The sequence below is a fragment of the Hyperolius riggenbachi genome, chromosome 4 (assembly GCF_040937935.1).
Source record: "Hyperolius riggenbachi isolate aHypRig1 chromosome 4, aHypRig1.pri, whole genome shotgun sequence".
Taxonomy (NCBI): Eukaryota; Metazoa; Chordata; class Amphibia; order Anura; family Hyperoliidae; genus Hyperolius; species Hyperolius riggenbachi.
Window position 1 is genome coordinate 290,859,457 of NC_090649.1, and position 20,397 is coordinate 290,879,853.

Genomic DNA, 20,397 nt, shown 5'->3' on the forward strand with positions numbered 1-20,397 from the left:
ACTATACCTGGCTGCCTATCAATGCTGGGGCATCTATACTGGCTACTTATGTATGCCAAGGGCAACTATACTGGCTACCTTCCTATACTGGGGGCAACTATGCCTGGCTGCCTATCAATGCTGGGGCATCTATACTGGCTACCTACCTATGCTGGGGGCAACTATACTGGCTACCTACCTATGCTAGGGGCAACTATACTGGCTACCTACCTATGCTAGGGGCAACTATACTGGCTACCTACCTATACTGGGGGCAACTATACCTTGCTACATACACTGGATGCACCTACCTGCCTAGCCTATACTGGGGGTAACAATACTGGCTACCTATACTGGAGGCACATACCTGGCTGGCTTACATATAATTACATATAGACTTATACTTGAATAATTGAAAAAATTCACCTTGTGAGGGTCAAATTTGGGGGGTCGACTTATACACGGGGTCGACTTGTATCCGAGTATATACGGGTAAGTAAATATAATGCATAATAAATATACTCCTTTTCTGCAAATCGCTATGCAGACAGTTATTATTATTAAGAAGCTATATAGTGCACACATTTTCTGCAGTGCTCTACAGGGTGTATAGTCATGTTACTAACTGTTTATCATCAGGGCCCACAACCTGAACCTTACTATAGTCATTGTCTTATGTCCTTATTGTTGACTAGAGCCAATTATTTTTTGGGGATGGGTGAGAGAACCGGAGAGCCTGGGGAAAACCCACGCAAACAAGTTGAGAACACCAAAACTCCATGCTAATGGCATTCTGATCAAAATTTGACTAAGGACCCAGCTCTGAGTGAGTGGTGACCACCAGGCCTCTGTACCACCATTCATGTAAAAATATATATGTAATAGGATTAGGATTCCTATTTCATCCAACTGGACAATCAAAGAGGAAAAACTTTAAAATAAATTACCTTTTTTTTGTTCTGTGGGTTCTTCATGTTTTTTCACTGGGGTTTCTGCAAAACACACGGAAAAAGGCAAATGGTAATGCACACTTGGTTTTACAGTTCAAGCAAGTCAACACTTCACATGTAGTGATGTCACAAACTTGAAATTTTCAGTTCCCGAATGCAAATTTGCTGCAAGCGTTTGCGAACTGGTGAACCGCATGAACCGCCATAAGCTTCAAAGGGCAGGCAAATTCTAAAACCAAGAAGGACTGTTGCTGGCCACAAAAGTAATAGAAAAGTTGTTTAAAGGGGCCTTACACCTGGTCTGTGGAATTCCGGAGGTGGATCCATGGCAAAAGTCCCACAAAAAATGATGTAGTTGACCTAGAGTCATGTTTTAATCTCTAAAGGGCAGAAAATACATTACATTCCTAAATACAGTGCTTTAAAACATTCGGTGTGTGTACACGTCGATCAGCTAGTGTAAGGGTTAGGCCCAGTTCACACTGACAAACAAATTGCCACATATACTGCACTGCACCACAAACAACCACACAGAGCTTTAGTGATAACATCAGGTGAGTGAATTTTCCCTTTCCTATGGTAGCTGGTGTAGCCTTTTTTTCGAAGCATTGCCGTGGACCCATGATTTTAGCCTGTTGAGGTTTATGCCCGCTTAAGATGCGGAATTCCGGATCGCAAGATCAAAAGGAAAAGAAAGGAAGAAAAAGAAAAAAAAAAAAGATTTTTTTTGTTTACATTTTTTTCGTTTTTGATTTATTTATTACTTTTTTTTTTTTAATACGGAATTCCGTTTTTTATGCGGAATTCCGTTTTTTGAATGCTGAGTTCCGTTCAACATGCTGCCATTTGTAGTCCGCCTGATAGGAGTTACGGAAATCCGGATTTTAGGGCGGAATTTGGAGGGGTGGAGCCCTGAGGGGCTTGTGACCCTAATCACCCAATTGGAGAGCCTGGGATAGATCTGATCCTAGGGAATGATGAGTAATGTAGTCCCTGACAACACACAAAGTAGAGCCAATAGACAGTGAGGTTAGAAACGAGCTAAAGAGCTCAGCGAATGGCGCTCACTGAATCATATGGTCATGTGATGTGGAAACTGTTTAAAAGCGTCTGCAGGCTCCTATTAGCTAAGCTCCTGATGAGTCCAAGTGACGAAACTAGTCGGGCGGCGCTGTAGGAGCCGGTCAGACGCTGGATCACCTCGAGGATTGTTTTATATGCGCATTTTAACTGGATGTTTGTAAGTGCACTTGCTCTTTTTAATATATTTTATTAAATGGAATTACGCTATGGTACACCTGTTTGAGCCCTAGATCATTTCTTTGCTGACACAAGAGAAAGTCATCACAACAAGCTAGAGCTGCTGGTCTGTGAAGGGTCGGCCATATTATCTGGTGAGAGGCTTGAGTGCATAGCTGGTGGAGGCACTTTAGGGTGACCCGTGAGTGGAGTGGGAGCACTGGTGGTGCTGGATAGTGTATGCTCTGTAAACGGTATCACACTATTGCTGTGTCTCTCTTTCATATGACATGTATACACACATCTGAGGAGTCCTATATCAGTGGAGGAGTTCGTGTGCTAGCATGGTCCAAAAACGCGATTGCTAATCGTTAGTGGTTGGCCTATTGTTCCGGTGAGAATATATCATTACTGCTATGAACTGTATATGAAGAAATATTGGTTGGACTATTAACTGGATACCTGTGGATCACACCTATTGAGGGTGTTGTGGACTTTTTAAAATGTGGAATCTTGTGTATTAATATGTGGGTTGTTGAGCGCTGTTTCCATAGAATAGAAATTTTGTACGTAGTGTGACACACACAATTGAAAAATAGCGATCCGACCAGACAGAGATTTATTAATATTTAGAATATCTATTGAGGAGCGCACTGATCAAATATAGAATTTATGGTTTTTACTGGTTGACACCTGCAGGACAATGTTAGTCTTCTCAGTGGCAATCTTTGTGCAGTGGTGATGGTCACCGTGTTTGTGCACACGTTCGTGGGAGTGCAGGTGATCGTGGTTTTCCAGCCCCTATGATTGGGTTGAGGTTGTTCAATGATGTTGTGGCGTGCCCATATCAGAGAAGGATGAGGATGCTGTGGCAAGATTCCTAGCAGAAGCGGTAGAAAATGGGGTGTGCTGCTGTGTAAGCCAGTAAACTACTTCTGTGGCATTTTGTAAATTCATGGTACATGGCCTCTGAACACTGGGCAATATGCTAGGGCCACAGGAAATCACAGCAGCATGACCCCTACAATCCTTGCGGTGTGGCCTGCCCCTGCCTGTAATTTTTTCTTTTTTTACAATATTACAATATAAAAAAAAAGAAAAACTCTGCCAGAGAGGAGCTGATGTTAACTTCACACAGGTCAGGTGACAGGTTTATGCTATGTGCAACAATCACCTTAAAATATAGGCCCTGCCAGTGAGGCTTTATGCAGGGCAGTAGTAGTGGATATGAGGTACCAGTAGTGTTGGTGAAGGATTATTTGGTTATCTAGTAAGTGCACTACTAGGACTAGCAGCCCTGTCTTCAACAGCATACTTGTACACTGGACACACAGAACAGCAATAGCTATTCAGGACACTGTTACAGGCCTAACTAACTCTTTCCTTGTCAGCAACACACTCTCCCCCTTCCGCTTAGCACAGAAACTAAACACAGACTGCAAAGTGGCTGCTGTGGTGGCATTCTGATAGATGGGGGGGGGGGGGAGGTGGTCCAGGTGGAAGGGATAGCTGATTGGCTGCCATGAGTCTGCTGACTCTGGGGTGAGGGGTCAACTTTTGGCTCCCTTATAATGTATATGGGTGGGTCAAACGTCATATGTTCACAAACAGATGCAAATGTGAACAGACGATATTCACCAGGAACTGCCTGCCGGCGAACAGTTCGGGCCATCTCTATTCCCATGTAGAAATGAGAATGTGCTGAAATATTCTCTGCAACCATTTATTTCTTCTCAGCACCACAATTTGTTTCATTCTTCTCTGATTCCTCTATAATGCGAAACCAAAATGTTGGGGCTAGAGATGGGCCGAACCTCCGATTTTAGGTTCGCGAACCCCGTTCGCGAACCTTCGCGGAAGGTTCGGTTCTCGTAAAAGTTTGCGAACCGCATAGACTTCAATGGGGATGCGAACTTTGAAAAATAGAAAAAATTGTGCTGGCCACAAAAGTGATGGAAAAAAAGTTTCAAGAGGTCTAACACCTGGAGGGGGGCATGGCGGAGTGGGATATATGGCCAAAGTCCCGGGGGAAAAATCTGGATGTGACGCAAAGCAGCGTTTTAAGGGCAGAAATCACATTGAATGCTAAATTGCAGACCTAAAGTGCTTTAAAACATCTTGCATGTGTATACATCAATCAGGGAGTGTAATTAGAGTTCTGCTTCACACTGACACACCAAACTCACTGTGTAACGCACCGCACACAGCTGTTTGCGTAGTGACGGCCGTGCTAGACTGATGCGCAACATGGCCAGAGTGCAGGCCGTGGCAGTTTTCCAGCCCATATGGTCGCCGGGCTGTGGTAGCTCAATGATAGAACAACAGTGACTGTCCAGCAGATCAAATTTGGTCTGTCCACAATGAAGCAACAACCTTATTATCTTCATGTATGTAGGTAGGCATAGGTAGGAGTCCCAGTATAGGTAGGTAGACATAGGTAGGTGCCTCAGTAGTTAGCTAGGCATAGGTAGGAGACGCAGTATAGGTAGGTAGGCATAGGTAGGAGTCCCAGTATAGGTAGGTAGGCATAGGTAGGTGCCTCAGTAGTTAGCTAGGCATAGGTAAGAGACCCATTATAGGTAGGTAGGCATAGGTAGGAGTCCCATGAGTTAGGTAGGCATAGGTAGGTGCCTCAGTAGTTAGCTAGGCATAGGTAGGAGACCCAGTATAGGTAGGTAGGCATAGGTAGGAGTCCCAGTATAGGTAGGTAGGAATAGGTAGGTGCCTCTGTAGTTAGCTAGGCATAGCTAGGAGACCCAGTATAGGTGGGTAGGCATAGGTAGGTGTCCCAGTAGTTAGCTAGGCATAGGTAGGAGTCCCAGTATAGGTAGGTAGGCATAGGTAGGAGTCCCAGTATAGGTAGGTAGGCATAGGTAGGTGCCTCAGTAGTTAGCTAGGCATAGGTAGGAGACCCATTATAGGTAGGTAGGCATAGGTAGGAGACCCAGTATAGGTAGGTAGGCATAGGTAGGTGTCCCAGTAGTTAGGTAGGCATAGGTAGGAGTCCCAGTATAGGTAGGTAGGCATAAGTAGGTGCCTCAGTAGTTAGCTAGGCATAGGTAGGAGACCCAGTATAGGTAGGTAGGCATAGGTAGGTGTCCCAGTAGTTAGCTAGGCATAGGTAGGAGACCCAGTATAGGTAGGTAGGCATAGGTAGGAATCCCAGTATAGGTAGGTAGGCATAGGTAGGTGCCTCAGTAGTTAGCTAGGCATAGGTAGGAGACCCAGTATAGGTAGGCAGGCATAGGTAGGAGTCCCAGTATAGGTAGGTAGGCATAGGTAGGTGCCTCAGTAGTTAGCTAGGCATAGGTAGGAGACCCAGTATAGGTAGGTAGGCATAGGTAGGTGTCACAGTAGTTAGCTAGGCATAGGTAGGAGTCCCAGTATAGGTAGGTAGGCATAGGTAGGTGCATCAGTAGTTAGCTAGGCATAGGTAGGAGACCCAGTATAGGTAGGTAGGCATAGGTAGGAGACCTAGTATAGGTAGGTAGGCATAGGTAAGTGTCCCAGTAGTTAGCTAGGCATAGGTAGGAGACCCACTATAGGTAGGTAGGCATAGGTAGGTCCCCTAGTATAGGTAGGTAGGTAGGTGTCCCCGTATAGGTAAGTAGGTGCCCCAGTAGTTAGGTAGGCATAGGTAGGTGTCCCAGTATAGATAGTTAGGCAGGGACTGGCTGGCACACTAATAACAATTACCAAGGTCCAGCTGCAACAGATAGGGCTGTATAATGTCAGTGTCAGTGAGCAACACACACAAAAAAAAACACATCAGGAAAACATTCGCTGTCAAAAGAGCTGTTGAGGGGTGCTATTTTAGCAATAACAATCAGCCAGGAGCAAGCCAATAGCCTAACTAATCTTTCCCTTAGGAGAAAAAATCTGCAGCAGCTCTCCCTCCCTAGTCTGTCTATTTGCAGCAGGCACACGAGTGAGTGTCATGGCCAGCGAGCCTGCCTTATATAAGGGGGAGTGGGGCTCCAGGGCTTAGTGTAGCCTGAATGGCTACAATGTGCCTGCTGACTGTGATGCAGAGGGTCACAGTTGACCCTCATAGTGCATTATGGGGCGAATCGAACTTCCGCAAAAGTTTGCATGGTCCAGGCAAACACGAACCAACAAAGTTTGCCTGGAACCGTTCGCAGGCGAACCGTTCTGCCTATCTCTAGTTGGGGCACGTCTGTATTTTTATTATTATTTGCAGTTTAAAAGACATGTGTACTAAAACAGGAGGCACTAATAAAACAACTAGTGATGCAATGCAGTCACATATTTAGCTACTTCTCACAACATTGAAGGTGCCTCAAAAATTAAGTATCATTCATTTTTAAGTTTGAACAACTGAAAAGTCGACTGCTTAGCCTCACAAATATCTTTACTAGCTGCTTACAAGGATACACATCCTAATACAATAATCCTTAACAATGAATTTGCTAAACTAAACAGCAATCAAAATTATAATTTTTATAACAAATCTAACCCCACTGAGGATTAAGGCCAGAAGGGAACCTAATTTGGAGACAGAAGTTCCAAAATACCTCCAGCTTTAAAGAGAATCTGTACTCTAATATTCTTACAATAAAAAGCATACCATTCTATTCATTATTTTCTCCTGTGCCCCTCTGTGCTGTTTCTGCCACTCTCTGCTGCAATCCTGGCTTGTAATTAACAGTTTTAGGCAGTGTTTACAAACAAACTAACCAGCTTCTAATAGGCTCAGCTAAGCATAGTGTATGAGTCATTCAGAGTATGCAGGGGGCCTGCAGAGGGTGTGTATCGCTTCTACCAATCACAAGCAGCCCTGCACATTCCACACAATCAAGCTTTAGCCCGACAAACAGGACAGAGGAAAGATACATTGATTTATTACAGGGACAGTGCAGTTAGGAAAGACTGCAGTAAGCCAGAGCAGATTAGAACAGGCATAGGAACTTATAGGATAGAAGAACTAAGGCTGAAAAATTTGTTACAGAGTCTCAAACAATTTGGTAAACCAAAGGGAGCTCATAGCAAAAGAATATAAATTTATTAATACACAAAGCAATGAATAGCAATAAATGCAGAACTGCCAACAATATAAAAACACCCTCCCTAAAACCAAACCAGATCAATGGGATAAATAGCATGTGTCCCTAATAGGAGTGCACTTCCTATATACTGGAGATTCAAGCATGCATAATATCTTCAGGCCCAATTGAACTGTAAAGTGATGGTGTGCAGCTGATCAGCCTCATAAGTGTGGAAGATCTTCAGATTCCCCCCGTGTGCAGATAAGCACGCCTCTGTGTTGAACACTTACGCAGCCATTACTGACACAGGCAGTGTCAAACCTCCCCAGCGTCAAAGGAAATTCAAGCCAGCTATATGCAGTAGTGTTAGTCCACTCACGTGTGCAACCTCGGGGCACCCGGCTGCCATGCAATTCCTCACTTCCCAGACGGGACTCGTGGTGTGGCAGCTCTCTCCTCCGTAGGTTGCGGGGTGCGGCGAGTGTAGCCGTATGCGACCCGACCCTGGACCTTGGATGCTGCCGCTGTTTGGAGGAAGGTTGCGGAGGCACGGGGGGAAGCCACGCCTACCGGCCGAGGAGCGTCACCACCACGTAGCACGTGACGCGTTTCATCCAATCAGGATTTCATCAGACGTGTGACGTCAGGGTAAGACGCTTTGCTTTTATGCCCATCTTGGGCTTCCCAAATTTGCATAAATTTTAAAAAAATGTCAGTTCAGCGTATGCCATATATGAACCATGCAAGAGGCAGATCAGGTGTAGCAACACAATGCTCCTATTCATAGGAACACCTTAATGTTCAGATCTTTATTTAAACCAGTTGGCATCAGACTCCCACATCTATAGATTAACTCCGACTCCTTCTTTCTGAGTTCACAATCAAAGTCGCCCCGTCTGGGGCTAATGTTCAGTTTATATATTCCCATGGCCATCAGACCTTTTGGGTTTGCATCGTGGTCAGATTTGAAATGTAGCACCATTGGGTTCAATTTCTTTTTATCAACATTAGGGTTCCTTATATTTGCCACATGTTCTCTTAAGCGTACATTGAGGGCTCTGTATGTTTTGCCAAAGTATATACGATCACATGGACAGCGGATCTGATAGACAACCCTTTCAGTATTGCAATCAATTCTATCATTGACATGAAACGATTCAGATCGATCCCAATTGTAGTACATAGTGTCTTTTTTAATGAACCTACACATATCACAACCTGCACAAGTATACATTCCCTTTTTCTTTTTTTGTATATCTTTTTTGCGCCTGTCCCAACCAAATTCACTGCTGACCAGAATGTCCCCCAAATTTGTACTCCTTCTGGCGGCTATATGGGGGTACCCTCCCACAGCCTTTCTATTATCGGGTCCCTCCCCAACAAATGCCAATGTCTATTAAGAATATCCCTAACTTCTTTAAAATGAGCCCCATAGGTCATCACTATTCTAGACACTCCTGCGTCAGTTTTTGTTTTGGTTGAGGCAGGCTCCATCCCCTCTGGGTTAAATTTTGGACCAAGGAGGGTCCTTCTTTCCCTTTTTAGTGCATTGTGGTATGCCGTTTTCACAATTTTGTTCGGGTACCCCCTTGCCTTTAATCTAGTCATCAAATCCCCTGCTTCTTTTTTAAACACATTGATATCAGCGCAATTTTGCCGCAGCCTTAAGAACTGGCCCGTGGGAACAGCCCATTTTTGTGCAGGTAGATGTGCGCTATATGCAGACAAGAGGGTATTGCCCGAGGTTTCCTTCCTATAGGTTCTAGTTGTTAGGGAGGTGCCCATTTTTCCTATCAGTAAGTCCAAAAACGAAATTTCCTGCAGACTATAAGTGAATGTCAAAAAAATATTCCTATTGTTCATATTCAGCTCAAGAACAAATGACTTCAAATCTGCCTCTGTACCTTTCCATAGGACAAAAATATCGTCCACATAACGTATCCAGAGTGCGACGTGCTCCCCATATCCACGAGTGGCCCGCACCACCTCCTGCTCCCAAAACCCAAGGTGGAGACACGCGTAGGCAGGGGAGCACGCCGCCCCCATGGTCACGCCCCTTTTCTGTCTATAAATGTTTCCATTGAATTCAAAAAAATTGTTATTCAAGATTATCTTCATGAGGTCAAGGATAAACTCACCCTGTCCATCATAGTCAGTGTAATACACCCCCAAATAATGTTCGAGGGCTTCTAGGCCTTTATCATTGGGTATGGAGGTAAAAAGCGATTCCACGTCCAACCCGACGAGTAGCCAATCCTTTTCGACATGTACCCCCTCGATGCCTGCCAGCACATCCCTGGTGTCCATAACAAAAGAGGGTAAATTGCTTACAATATGTTTAAGCTTCAAATCTACATATTTTGAGATCCTTTCTAGAGGGCTATTATTCCCTGAGACGATAGGACGTCCCGGGGGAGCCTGCAAATTTTTATGAGTCTTCGGCAAAATGTAAAAGGTTGGAATAGTATACTCTGTCACCATTAGGTACTTTAATTCCCTTTCAGCCAATATTCCATCTAAAAAGGCCCACTGTAATTTTAAATTAATTCTCTCTATCAAATCCTTAAATGGGTTGACTCTCACCCTCTCATAAGTGGATTGATCACTGAGAAGTCTCCTGACCTCAGCTTCATATTTGATTCGAGTCATTATGACTACATTTCCCCCCTTATCACTTTTCTTTATTATGATATTGGGATTTTCTTGTAATTGAGTTAAGGCCAGCCTCTCATCTTTGGATAAATTATCTCTACCTTTTTTTCGCCAATCAATATTCTTTAGGTCTTCAGCGACTAGATCCATAAACATGGATACATACCTATTTGAACCCAAAGGGGGCATAAATGAAGATTTAGGGCGTAATTTTGTAAATCTAGAGCAACGGTCCTGAGGGCCATCATCTGTCTCAATAAAGAGCTGTTCAAGATCTATATCGTCTACATCGATAGGGGATTGGGGAGTCATGGACACCACGGACGCGCCGGGGGCATCAGGGGAGTACCGTATATACTCGCAAGCAAGCCGACCCGCATGTAAGCCGACCCCCCCACTTTTACCCCAAAAAACAGGAAAAAATGATTGACCCTCATGTAAGCCGGGGGTAGGAAACGCTGGCCGCGTGATCCCCCCAGTATGTCCCAGTATAGCTAGTATAGTGCCCAGTATAGGTAGGTAGTGCTCAGTATAGCAAGTAAAATGCCCCAGTATAGCTAGTATAGTGCTCAGTATAGCTAGTATAGTGCTCATTATAGCTAGTGAAGTGCCCCAGTTTAGCTAGTATAGTGCTCAGTATAGGTAGGTAGTACTCAGTATAGCTAGTAAAATGCCCCAGTATAGCTAGTATAGTGCTCAGTATAGCTAGTATAGTGCTCAGTATAGCTAGTATAGTGCTCAGTATAGCTAGTATAGTGCTCAGTATAGCTAGTATAGTGCTCAGTATAGCTAGTGAAGTGCCCCAGTTTAGCTAGTATAGTGCTCAGTATAGTTAGTATAGTGCCCCCAGTATAGCTAGTATAGTGCCCCCAGTATAGCTAGTATAGTGCCCCCAGTATAGCTAGTATAGTGCCCCATTATAGCTAGTATAGTGCCCCATTATAGCTAGTATAGTGCCCCCAGTATAGCTAGTATAGTGCCCCCAGTATAGCTAGTATAGTGCCCCCAGTATAGCTAGTATAGTGCCCCCAGTATAGCTAGTATAGTGCCCCATTATAGCTAGTATAGTGCCCCATTATAGCTAGTATAGTGCCCCCAGTATAGCTAGTATAGTGCCCCCAGTATAGCTAGTATAGTGCCCCCAGTATAGCTAGTATAGTGCCCCATTATAGCTAGTATAGTGCCCCATATAGCTAGCATAATGCCCCAGTATGGGTGGGTAGGTGCTGTCCCTCCCCGCTCCCCCTGCGGCCGCCGCTGCTGCTATTACCTCAGGCGGCGCCGCTTCCTCTATCCCCGTCCTCCTCCGGTAGTAACTCATTCACAGCAGCGCGCCTCTCGCTGCTGTGATGACGAGGAAACCATAGAGAGCGGCTTCCTGTAGCGTGATGCCGTTACTATGGGAACCGCTCTCTATGGTTTCCTGCGTCATCACAGCAGCGGGGGGCGCGCTGCTGTGAATGAGTTACCGGAGGAGGACGGGGATAGAGGCAGCGGCGCCGCCTAAGGTAATAGCAGCGGTGGCCGCGGGGGGAGCGGGGAGGGACAGCACCTATCCACCCACCCACACATGACTCGCAAGCAAGCCGACCCCCCAACTTTTGGCTCACTTTTGGGGGGTCAAAAATTCGGCTTGCTTGCGAGTATATACGGTACATCCGTCTCAGAAGCACACGTCTTAAAAATAGCTGGATATCTTTAAAAATTTCAAATTCATTACCGCCACTAATTGGGCAAAAACTTAATCCATATTTCAACAAAGTTAATTGTGTATCCGAAAAACTTTCATCAGTTAAATTAATTACATCAAGGGTTTCTGGGCACCCCCCTAAAACTACATCATCATCCGATCCCTCGCCCTTGTCAACATGCCTCTTCCCTCTTCCTCGTTTCCCTCTCCTTCTTCTTCGCCTAAAAAATCCTCATTATCATTTGATTTGGTGTTATTTCTCCTTCTACCACCTCTTCCTTTTCTATTTCTATTCTTTTTTAGGATACTCTGTTTTTTGGGGTAGTTTTCACCCCCAGAGGAATCAGCACCAGATTCTTCAGAGTTGCTACCCCAGCCAACCCTTCTTCCCCCTCCGCGTCTTGAGCCGTATTTCCGGCCCCCGAGGTTGAAAATATCACCTCTTTTATAATCTTCCACATCTCTCATAAATTTCTTATCTTTAGATGATCTAATCTTTTCTTGCTCTTTTTCCACTTCCCGCTTCAGTTTTTCATTAAGTTCACTGAAGCCATCCATTTTCTTACATTCATTTAATTTTAGAGCACTTATCTCCAACTCTTTTTCAATATCTATGATTTGTATTTTCTCCTCTTTCACAAAGATTTTCATAATTCTCAGACCGTGTGCCTTACATTCAGACTACCAGTCTGGTAACATGCGGAGGGTTTGAAGATGTTCCGCTGGAATAACCCTCTCCCTAATACCTCTTGGGATTATCTGTTTATCCACATATCTATCCATGCTAATTATCTCCAATCTTTTTCTTACCACTTTCATTGCTACTCGTTGGTGCTGTCTAAACAACCGCACCAAGAGCAGTTTGTCCTCACTGGCAAATCCCTCTTCCACACCCTCAAATGCATCGCTCATCTCCTGATCAACCTCAAACACAGGTACATATGCCATTGCTAACAATTGTGTAATCAACAATAAGGTTATACTTAACAGGAATATCAAACCGTATATAATTCACCTAAACTGAACACCCCACACTACGGGATATCAACCTGTGTATCTACAATATGTATGTAGTGCTCGTCTCACCTTTCTATAGATATATCAAACAATTTGGTAAACCAAAGGGAGCTCATAGCAAAAGAATATAAATTCATTAAAAAAGACACTATGTACTACAATTGGGATCGATCTGAATCGTTTCATGTCAATGATAGAATTGATTGCAATACTGAAAGGGTTGTCTATCAGATCCGCTGTCCATGTGATCGTATATACATTGGCAAAACATACAGAGCCCTCAATGTACGCTTAAGAGAACATGTGGCAAATATAAGGAACCCTAATGTTGATAAAAAGAAATTGAACCCAATGGTGCTACATTTCAAATCTGACCACGATGCAAACCCAAAAGGTCTGATGGCCATGGGAATATATAAACTGAACATTAGCCCCAGACGGGGCGACTTTGATTGTGAACTCAGAAAGAAGGAGTCGGAGTTAATCTATAGATGTGGGAGTCTGATGCCAACTGGTTTAAATAAAGATCTGAACATTAAGGTGTTCCTATGAATAGGAGCATTGTGTTGCTACACCTGATCTGCCTCTTGCATGGTTCATATATGGCATACGCTGAACTGACATTTTTTTAAAATTTATGCAAATTTGGGAAGCCCAAGATGGGCATAAAAGCAAAGCGTCTTACCCTGACGTCACACGTCTGATGAAATCCTGATTGGATGAAACGCGTCACGTGCTACGTGGTGGTGACGCTCCTCGGCCGGTAGGCGTGGCTTCCCCCCGTGCCTCCACAACCTTCCTCCAAACAGCGGCAGCATCCAAGGTCCAGGGTCGGGTCGCATACGGCTACACTCGCCGCACCCCGCAACCTACGGAGGAGAGAGCTGCCACACCACGAGTCCCGTCTGGGAAGTGAGGAATTGCATGGCAGCCGGGTGCCCAGAGGTTGCACACGTGAGTGGACTAACACTACTGCATATAGCTGGCTTGAATTTCCTTTGACGCTGGGGAGGTTTGACACTGCCTGTGTCAGTAATGGCTGCGTAAGTGTTCAACACAGAGGCGTGCTTATCTGCACACGGGGGGAATCTGAAGATCTTCCACACTTATGAGGCTGATCAGCTGCACACCATCACTTTACAGTTCAATTGGGCCTGAAGATATTATGCATGCTTGAATCTCCAGTATATAGGAAGTGCACTCCTATTAGGGACACATGCTATTTATCCCATTGATCTGGTTTGGTTTTAGGGAGGGTGTTTTTATATTGTTGGCAGTTCTGCATTTATTGCTATTCATTGCTTTGTGTATTAATAAATTTATATTCTTTTGCTATGAGCTCCCTTTGGTTTACCAAATTGTTTGATATATCTATAGAAAGGTGAGACGAGCACTACATACATATTGTAGATACACAGGTTGATATCCCGTAGTGTGGGGTGTTCAGTTTAGTTGTTACAGAGTCTCTTTAACCAGCCTGGCGGTATGGACGAGCTCAGCTCGTCCATCACCGCCGGAGGCTGCCGCTCAGGCCCCGCTGGGCCGATTTTCATGAAATAAAAAGGTGCACACGCAGCCGGCACTTTGCCAGCCGCGTGTGCTACCTGATTGCTGCCGCAGTGTGGCGATGTGCCGCGTGCATCGGCGAAAGAGGGTCCCCCCAGCCGCCCGAGCCCAGTGCAGCTGGACATCGGAGGCGGCATGACGTCACTCCGCTCGTCGCGTCGCATTGCGGCCTCTCTTGTTACTTCTGATCGCCGGAGGTGATCAGAAGTACGCATCAGGAGTGCCCTCTAGTGGGCTTTCATGCAGCCAACTTTCAGTTGGCTGCATGCAATAGTTTTTTTTTTTAATTAAAAAAAAACGGCCGGTCGCCAGCCTGGCAATCTTAATAGAATGCCAGGCCGGTTAAAAAATAATACTAGTCAAAATCTCATCTAGGACAAAACATGCTTTTGATGGCGTGAAAAGTAACACTAGACACTTCATAATGGCAAGTGTTTTTTAAAAAAAGCAAAGTTGTCCACTTTCCTGCCACTGAAAGCTCTGCAATAATTCTCTACAATGCAGGGCTCAGCAGATACATTGCAGATAAATGAGATCACTTGGTCATACTGCTGGAATTTTAATGTTTGGCCAGCATCATAGTTAGGAAGCAAGATGGTGGTGCTGCACTCGCAAATAACTAAATGCGCCCAGTATAACAAGTCCCAGAAGACAGCAATAAAAGTGTAGAGAAATTGCTATAACACACACACAATAGTTTTCTATATTTCCCATTTTCTTCACTCCCCACGAAAACCGATTTAAACATTTAAAATAAGGCTTCCAAAAGCTTACTCTTATTATTTTAAGTTAGCCAATAAATGGTATCATCCTTATTCAAAAATAAATAAGTAATTTGTCTACCTTTCTTGGGTTCCTTAGGTACTTGTTCTTCTTTCTTTTCTGTTTTTTCTGTAATGTTAATTTAAATATTATAACAACTCCATACTTAAAACTAGTTATTAGACGCTTATATGTAGTTATATAATTATTGAGCACTTTGGCAGCAACAAACAATTGTAAAAGTGTCTGAACCAATGTTCAGTTGCATTAGAATGTTTAAGTTGAATTGAGTATGAGCAGAATTTTCAAGCAGTTCCAGTTGATAGAATGATGGAACTTGCTGAAAAAAAATCGAATGAATTGATGTCAAATTGCTTTTAATCTTACTGTTTAATTCTGTAGAAAAGATTGTCTTAATCTTAACATGCATTGCTAGCCTTATAGTGCCCTCATATGCACCATAATTGTCACGCACAGGTGTCAGAACTCCTGGTACTCCAAATCTCTGCTGTACAGATGTGTCACTGGGTGGGGTCAGGTGCTGAAGGATGACAGCATTGAACACAACAGAGCAGCGTGTGTTAGAGGCTTCAGAGTTAGGAAGGAGTAGGGGTAGCAGAACATCTAGAGTTCTCTCACAGATAACTAAATGGGCACAGCCATGTACAACTACTACAGGCTGGCGGTTTAGGTTTAGAGAAGGTGCTAATAAAATATACAGTCTTCCACATTTCCCATTTTCTTCACACCTACAAAACAAACAAACCCAATAAATAAATAATTAAGTAAGGTTTTTACCTTTCTTGGGTTCTGTGGGTACTTTTTCTTCTTGTTGTTTTGCTAGCTTCTCTGCAATATTAAATATTTTGTTTGCATTATAACATACCTACTTCAACAACTGCTACTACCACTAGAACTACTTCTGTTACTAATAATAATAATTATTATTTTATATATACTACCACCATCTTCTGTGGGACAATGGAATATATAAAGTAAAAAACAAAGACGTCAACAAAAATGTTACAGTATGGACCTATTACCACTGCACTCGGATTCCGGATGCAAATTTCCACATCCAAAATGCAACACATTAGTGAATGGAGCTATTTACACTGAATGCACATTTTTGGACGCGATGCAGTGCATAAAAAAATCTGAATGGTATGCCTCATTTTTCCGCATGCGGGTGGGATCTGGATGCGAATTGCGGCTAATATATGTCAATGAGGCCGCATAATAGCCATATCCAGAAATCTAAATGCAGAAAAACTGATGCAGAACTAGTGGAAATATACCCTTACTAATACAAGGTGTCTAGCTACACACACAACAATAAGAAGAATCAAATGAGGGAGAACTCTTCCCTCTTGTTTCTTTTAATTGCTATATGTTTTTAGGTACATTGGGTCCGACAGAGTTGCAGGTCTCTATGTGCATCAGTCACAGTTTTCTGACTAATTAAATTGTGAATTTAGCCATAATAGTGCCTGTGAAAATTCTACTGTATTATATTAAAGTAATTGACTTGAGTAGCAGCCTAATGTTCAAGTGCATTAGCAAGTGTTTACTTTTTACGTACTGCTTCATTATTAGTTTAGTATTCATTTTTTTTAAACATACTTTAATCTTTTTTTTAAAACCATAACATAATCGTGAGCTGAGCCGGCCAGCATGGGGCTTTGCCCCTCCACCCATGCCAGCCAACATTATCTATGACTATGGGTGGCTCTGTAAGAGGGGCACAGAAATGTTTCCCTCCTCTTATGCAGCTTCAGTGTGTATATTATGGACAATCGGCTCAACCCAAATTTTTGCTCAGGGAACAGGGGGTGACTACCCTGACACTTGTGGTAAAAACCCAGAGGGAGGGGAGCTGAATTATGGAAACATTTGTAAGCCACTTTAATATGTAGGCTTTCACGTATCTGACTCCTTCTTTGGGGGTTGAAATGAGCCTTTAGGGATTTTTATGGGAACTTGAGTACCCCTTACCCATTCCAGAAAAAAAGTTAAATAAAAAATACTGTAATAACCACCATAATAAAAAATGACATTTCCAATAATAAAATTAAAAAAAATTTCAATTGCCCATACTATAAGTCAAGACTAACAAGTTGTCCCAGTTTTTATAAGGAGTCTTCTTAAAATGTTAACTGAGTAGCCCCCTGATGCCCCACCTACACACCATACTGCTGCTTAAATACTGAGATGGGAGCTCTGGTATTAACTTCTTTCACATTGGAGCCACTCATTGGTCCTTTAATCCGGACCATTAAGACACCTCCTTGAGAAAAAGTCACATTGGTCAGATCAGATCATATCAATGGACCATCAGTGAACAATTCAGGCATGCTTTATAGTGGGCTAACTTCCCACAGCACTCTGCCGCTATGATGAACTGTGTGACCAATACTAGTAAAAGCATATTTGAATCTCCACCAACAATTTTTACTGGTCTTTCACATTGAAGTGACTGATGAGAATACTTACTGCTGAGAATCCTAATTGGTTAATTTAACAGACCATGGAAAACTTTGATAAAAGATTCAAAGATGCTTTTGCTGGGGTTCCCATACAGTTCTTTGTACTGGTACAGTGAAGAAAGTAGGAGATTGGTGACTCTTAAAGAGAAACTCCAACCTAGAATTAAACTTTATCCCAATCAGTAGCTGATGCCCCCTTTTACATGAGAAATATAATGATTTTCACAAACAGACCATCAGGGGGCGCTGTATGACTGATTTTGTGTTGAAACCCCTCCCACAAGAAGCTCTGAATACCGCGGTACTCTGGGCAAACTGCCACAATGTAACAATGTTCACAGACAGGAAATAGCTGTTTACAGCTTTCTGTAACAGCCAGAACAGCTAGAAAGAGCTACATAACCTGCCCACAGTAACAATGTCACCATGTATTACATGTCAGAATGTGAACCTGGGAGAGGAAAGATTTTACAATGAGCAAACACTGACTAAATCATTTATACATAATTATGGTAAAAAATATAGCACTTTTTTCACTACATTATTTTCACTGGCGTTCCTCTTTAAATCAAGGAAGATTTAATGAAGATGTATGAAAATAACAATGACTAGGTCAGCTTTATACATTAGAATATGACATGGAAAAGTGAGCATTGTTTTTCAAGAAATGTTATTAATGTTATTTAAAGTATTTCACAATGGAATTGGTTGACTTTTTTTTAAACCACTCTATGCCAGAAAAGATAAGGGGCCATAATATACACACAGGGAAGGGGGAGGGGGGTGAGGTTGGATTCCTGGCAGTTTTTTTATACAATGATGCTTCCAGATTGTCTATATGTTATCCACCGAATCCTTTGAATACAGATGTGGGTTTCTTTCCTCCAACTACCTGAGCACAAAGTGGTTATAAGTTTCCTGTACTTAACACAGAAGAGAGTGCTTTGTAGAAAAACTATTTCTATATTCCATCCCCTCCCCCCCACCCCCCAACACACAGAGACACATTGCAGTGGGACGTGTGTGTTGGTCAAGGAGAATTACCAGCCTGTTTATGGTCTAGGTGGTAAAAGAGCTTTGGGACAGGATATTCACACTGAATAATAATGATCATCATTATCATCATCATTAAAATGGTTTTAAAAAGTAAATAAAGTAAAACAAAAATTGATGCAAAAAAACACCCTTATGAGCTGAGCAGTAAATCTTATCACCTGGGGCTGAGCAGTTAATAAGTTTAGAACTCATCTGCCTTAATTTTGTGATATTAAACAATGCTTCTCACATTTAAAAAAAATCCCTGTTTGGATCAGGAGATACGAATATAGGGATGATAAAGACATTCAAGTTAATTATTTTTCACATTGCAGAGTCGACACTACTTTCTTAATTTAATTATGCAAATACTTATTTCCAAGCATTTAAGAATCATTAGCCCTAAACTATGGTGATTGCTTAACTTGCATACGGCATATTATAGTTATGGTGAAATGTACCTTTGTGTTATGTACCAGTGTCTGGATAATGTTGCCCCATCAATTGTAGCTTAAATAAAATTGCATTCCTGCTCAACATAAACGTGATATTTTACCCGTGTATATTTTGTTTAGCATGGAAATTGTGAAAAAAGACCAGAAAACAATTGGAGAAATACAGTTCACATAGTACCTTTCATAGGTTCTGCAAGCTCTTCCAGTTTTTTCACTGGAATCTCTGTAAAACATATGGGAACATTGAAATGACATTTTACAGCTACATTGGGGACAAGTGAAAATGTCCTGGTACCCATTATAGCCCTCCTTTTTTATTTCCCAAGCCCATAAATGTAATAGCATATTCTGCACAAAACATTAATGTATTACCTTTTTTAGGTTCAACTGGTACTTTTTCATCTTTCTTCTCTGGTCTCTCTGCAATGCAAAAGGAAACTGTTGGAACTCATCTACATATTACTTAGAATAAGCAATTCTTTAGCACTCATGTAATCCAAATTGTGTAATCCAAATGGGCAGTTGAAGTAAAATGACAGAAGTTGGCTACAAGTATTTCTAGATACATCTTAAAGTAAATGGGAACCCATACTGTAATAAAAAAGTCAGATACTCACCTAAGGAGAGGGAGGATCTGGGTCCCATAGAGCTTTCCCTCTCCTCTCCCGGTCCCCGCTGTTGCGCTGGCTCCCTTCTTCGCATGGAGCAGAGGTGAATAGAGATACAGCCTATAGCCTATTGGCTGAGGCATGCCTGTGGATCCCGCCCTCTCTTTCCCTCCTTTGTTATCACGCGGGTTGAGAACGGCTTTTTATTGGTCGGCCTTCCGTGTCTTTTCTTTTTATTGGTCGGCATTTTTTGTTTATTATGCTGAAGCCAACACGGACACTGTTGTCGTAGTGATCTAAAGTCCAGTGAATGTGAGCCATGAAACAACACACTCCCTGATGTTCGAAATGATGATGTTATACTTATGATGAGGTCTAACAGTTGGGATTACTGCTTTTATTTGTCATTTTGTCCCTCATGATTTGGACCAATAGGAACCTTTGTATTCTGTTGGGGGAGGGTTTGGATATACAGAGTAGCAGTTCCCCATCAGGTCCTCTAATTAGTATATGGATTGTGATTGGATACATATGTATATATATATTTGGTAATGTTTGTGTGTCAATTCAGAACTGGGCAACTTGATGATGGGCAGGAGCCCAAAACAGTGGACTGTCTTGCCGTTCTTTTTAACTTTGTATGTTATTTATTAAATAAACAAAGATACTTCTCCAAAGGTGGTGCGGAGCATCCCATCTTCTTCCTATATCTAATATCCTGTGGTGTCCGGGATAAGCTTTCTGCACGCCTAGTCATCTTGGATAGATGCAAAGCCAGAGAGTGCAGCTTCACAAAAAGAGCAAGCATAGAGATACGGCATTTCTGACTGAAATCTAACTAGATGCTAGTCCCATGAGCCAGCCCCAACTAGCCCCATGCTTGTTTCAGTTGTGTGATCCAGATACTACTGCAGCCAAAGAGTTCAGCTGAACAAGACAAGCACCTGATAAA

General features: G+C 42.8%; 1 protein-coding gene across 50 annotated transcripts in view; it reads right to left on the reverse strand.

Annotated features, from left to right (window-relative positions):
• LOC137503854 (titin homolog) overlaps positions 1-20,397 on the reverse strand; it is a 1,065,379-nt gene that overhangs the window by 119,855 nt on the left and 925,127 nt on the right. For all 50 annotated transcript variants that reach the window (XM_068231415.1, XM_068231409.1, XM_068231432.1 and 47 more), the window contains 5 exons: positions 19,210-19,257; positions 19,016-19,060; positions 15,660-15,710; positions 14,943-14,990; positions 927-971 (listed from right to left, as the gene is read on the reverse strand). In XM_068231415.1, coding sequence (XP_068087516.1) covers positions 927-971; positions 14,943-14,990; positions 15,660-15,710; positions 19,016-19,060; positions 19,210-19,257 — 237 coding nt within the window. The remainder of the gene's footprint in view (positions 1-926; positions 972-14,942; positions 14,991-15,659; positions 15,711-19,015; positions 19,061-19,209; positions 19,258-20,397) is intronic.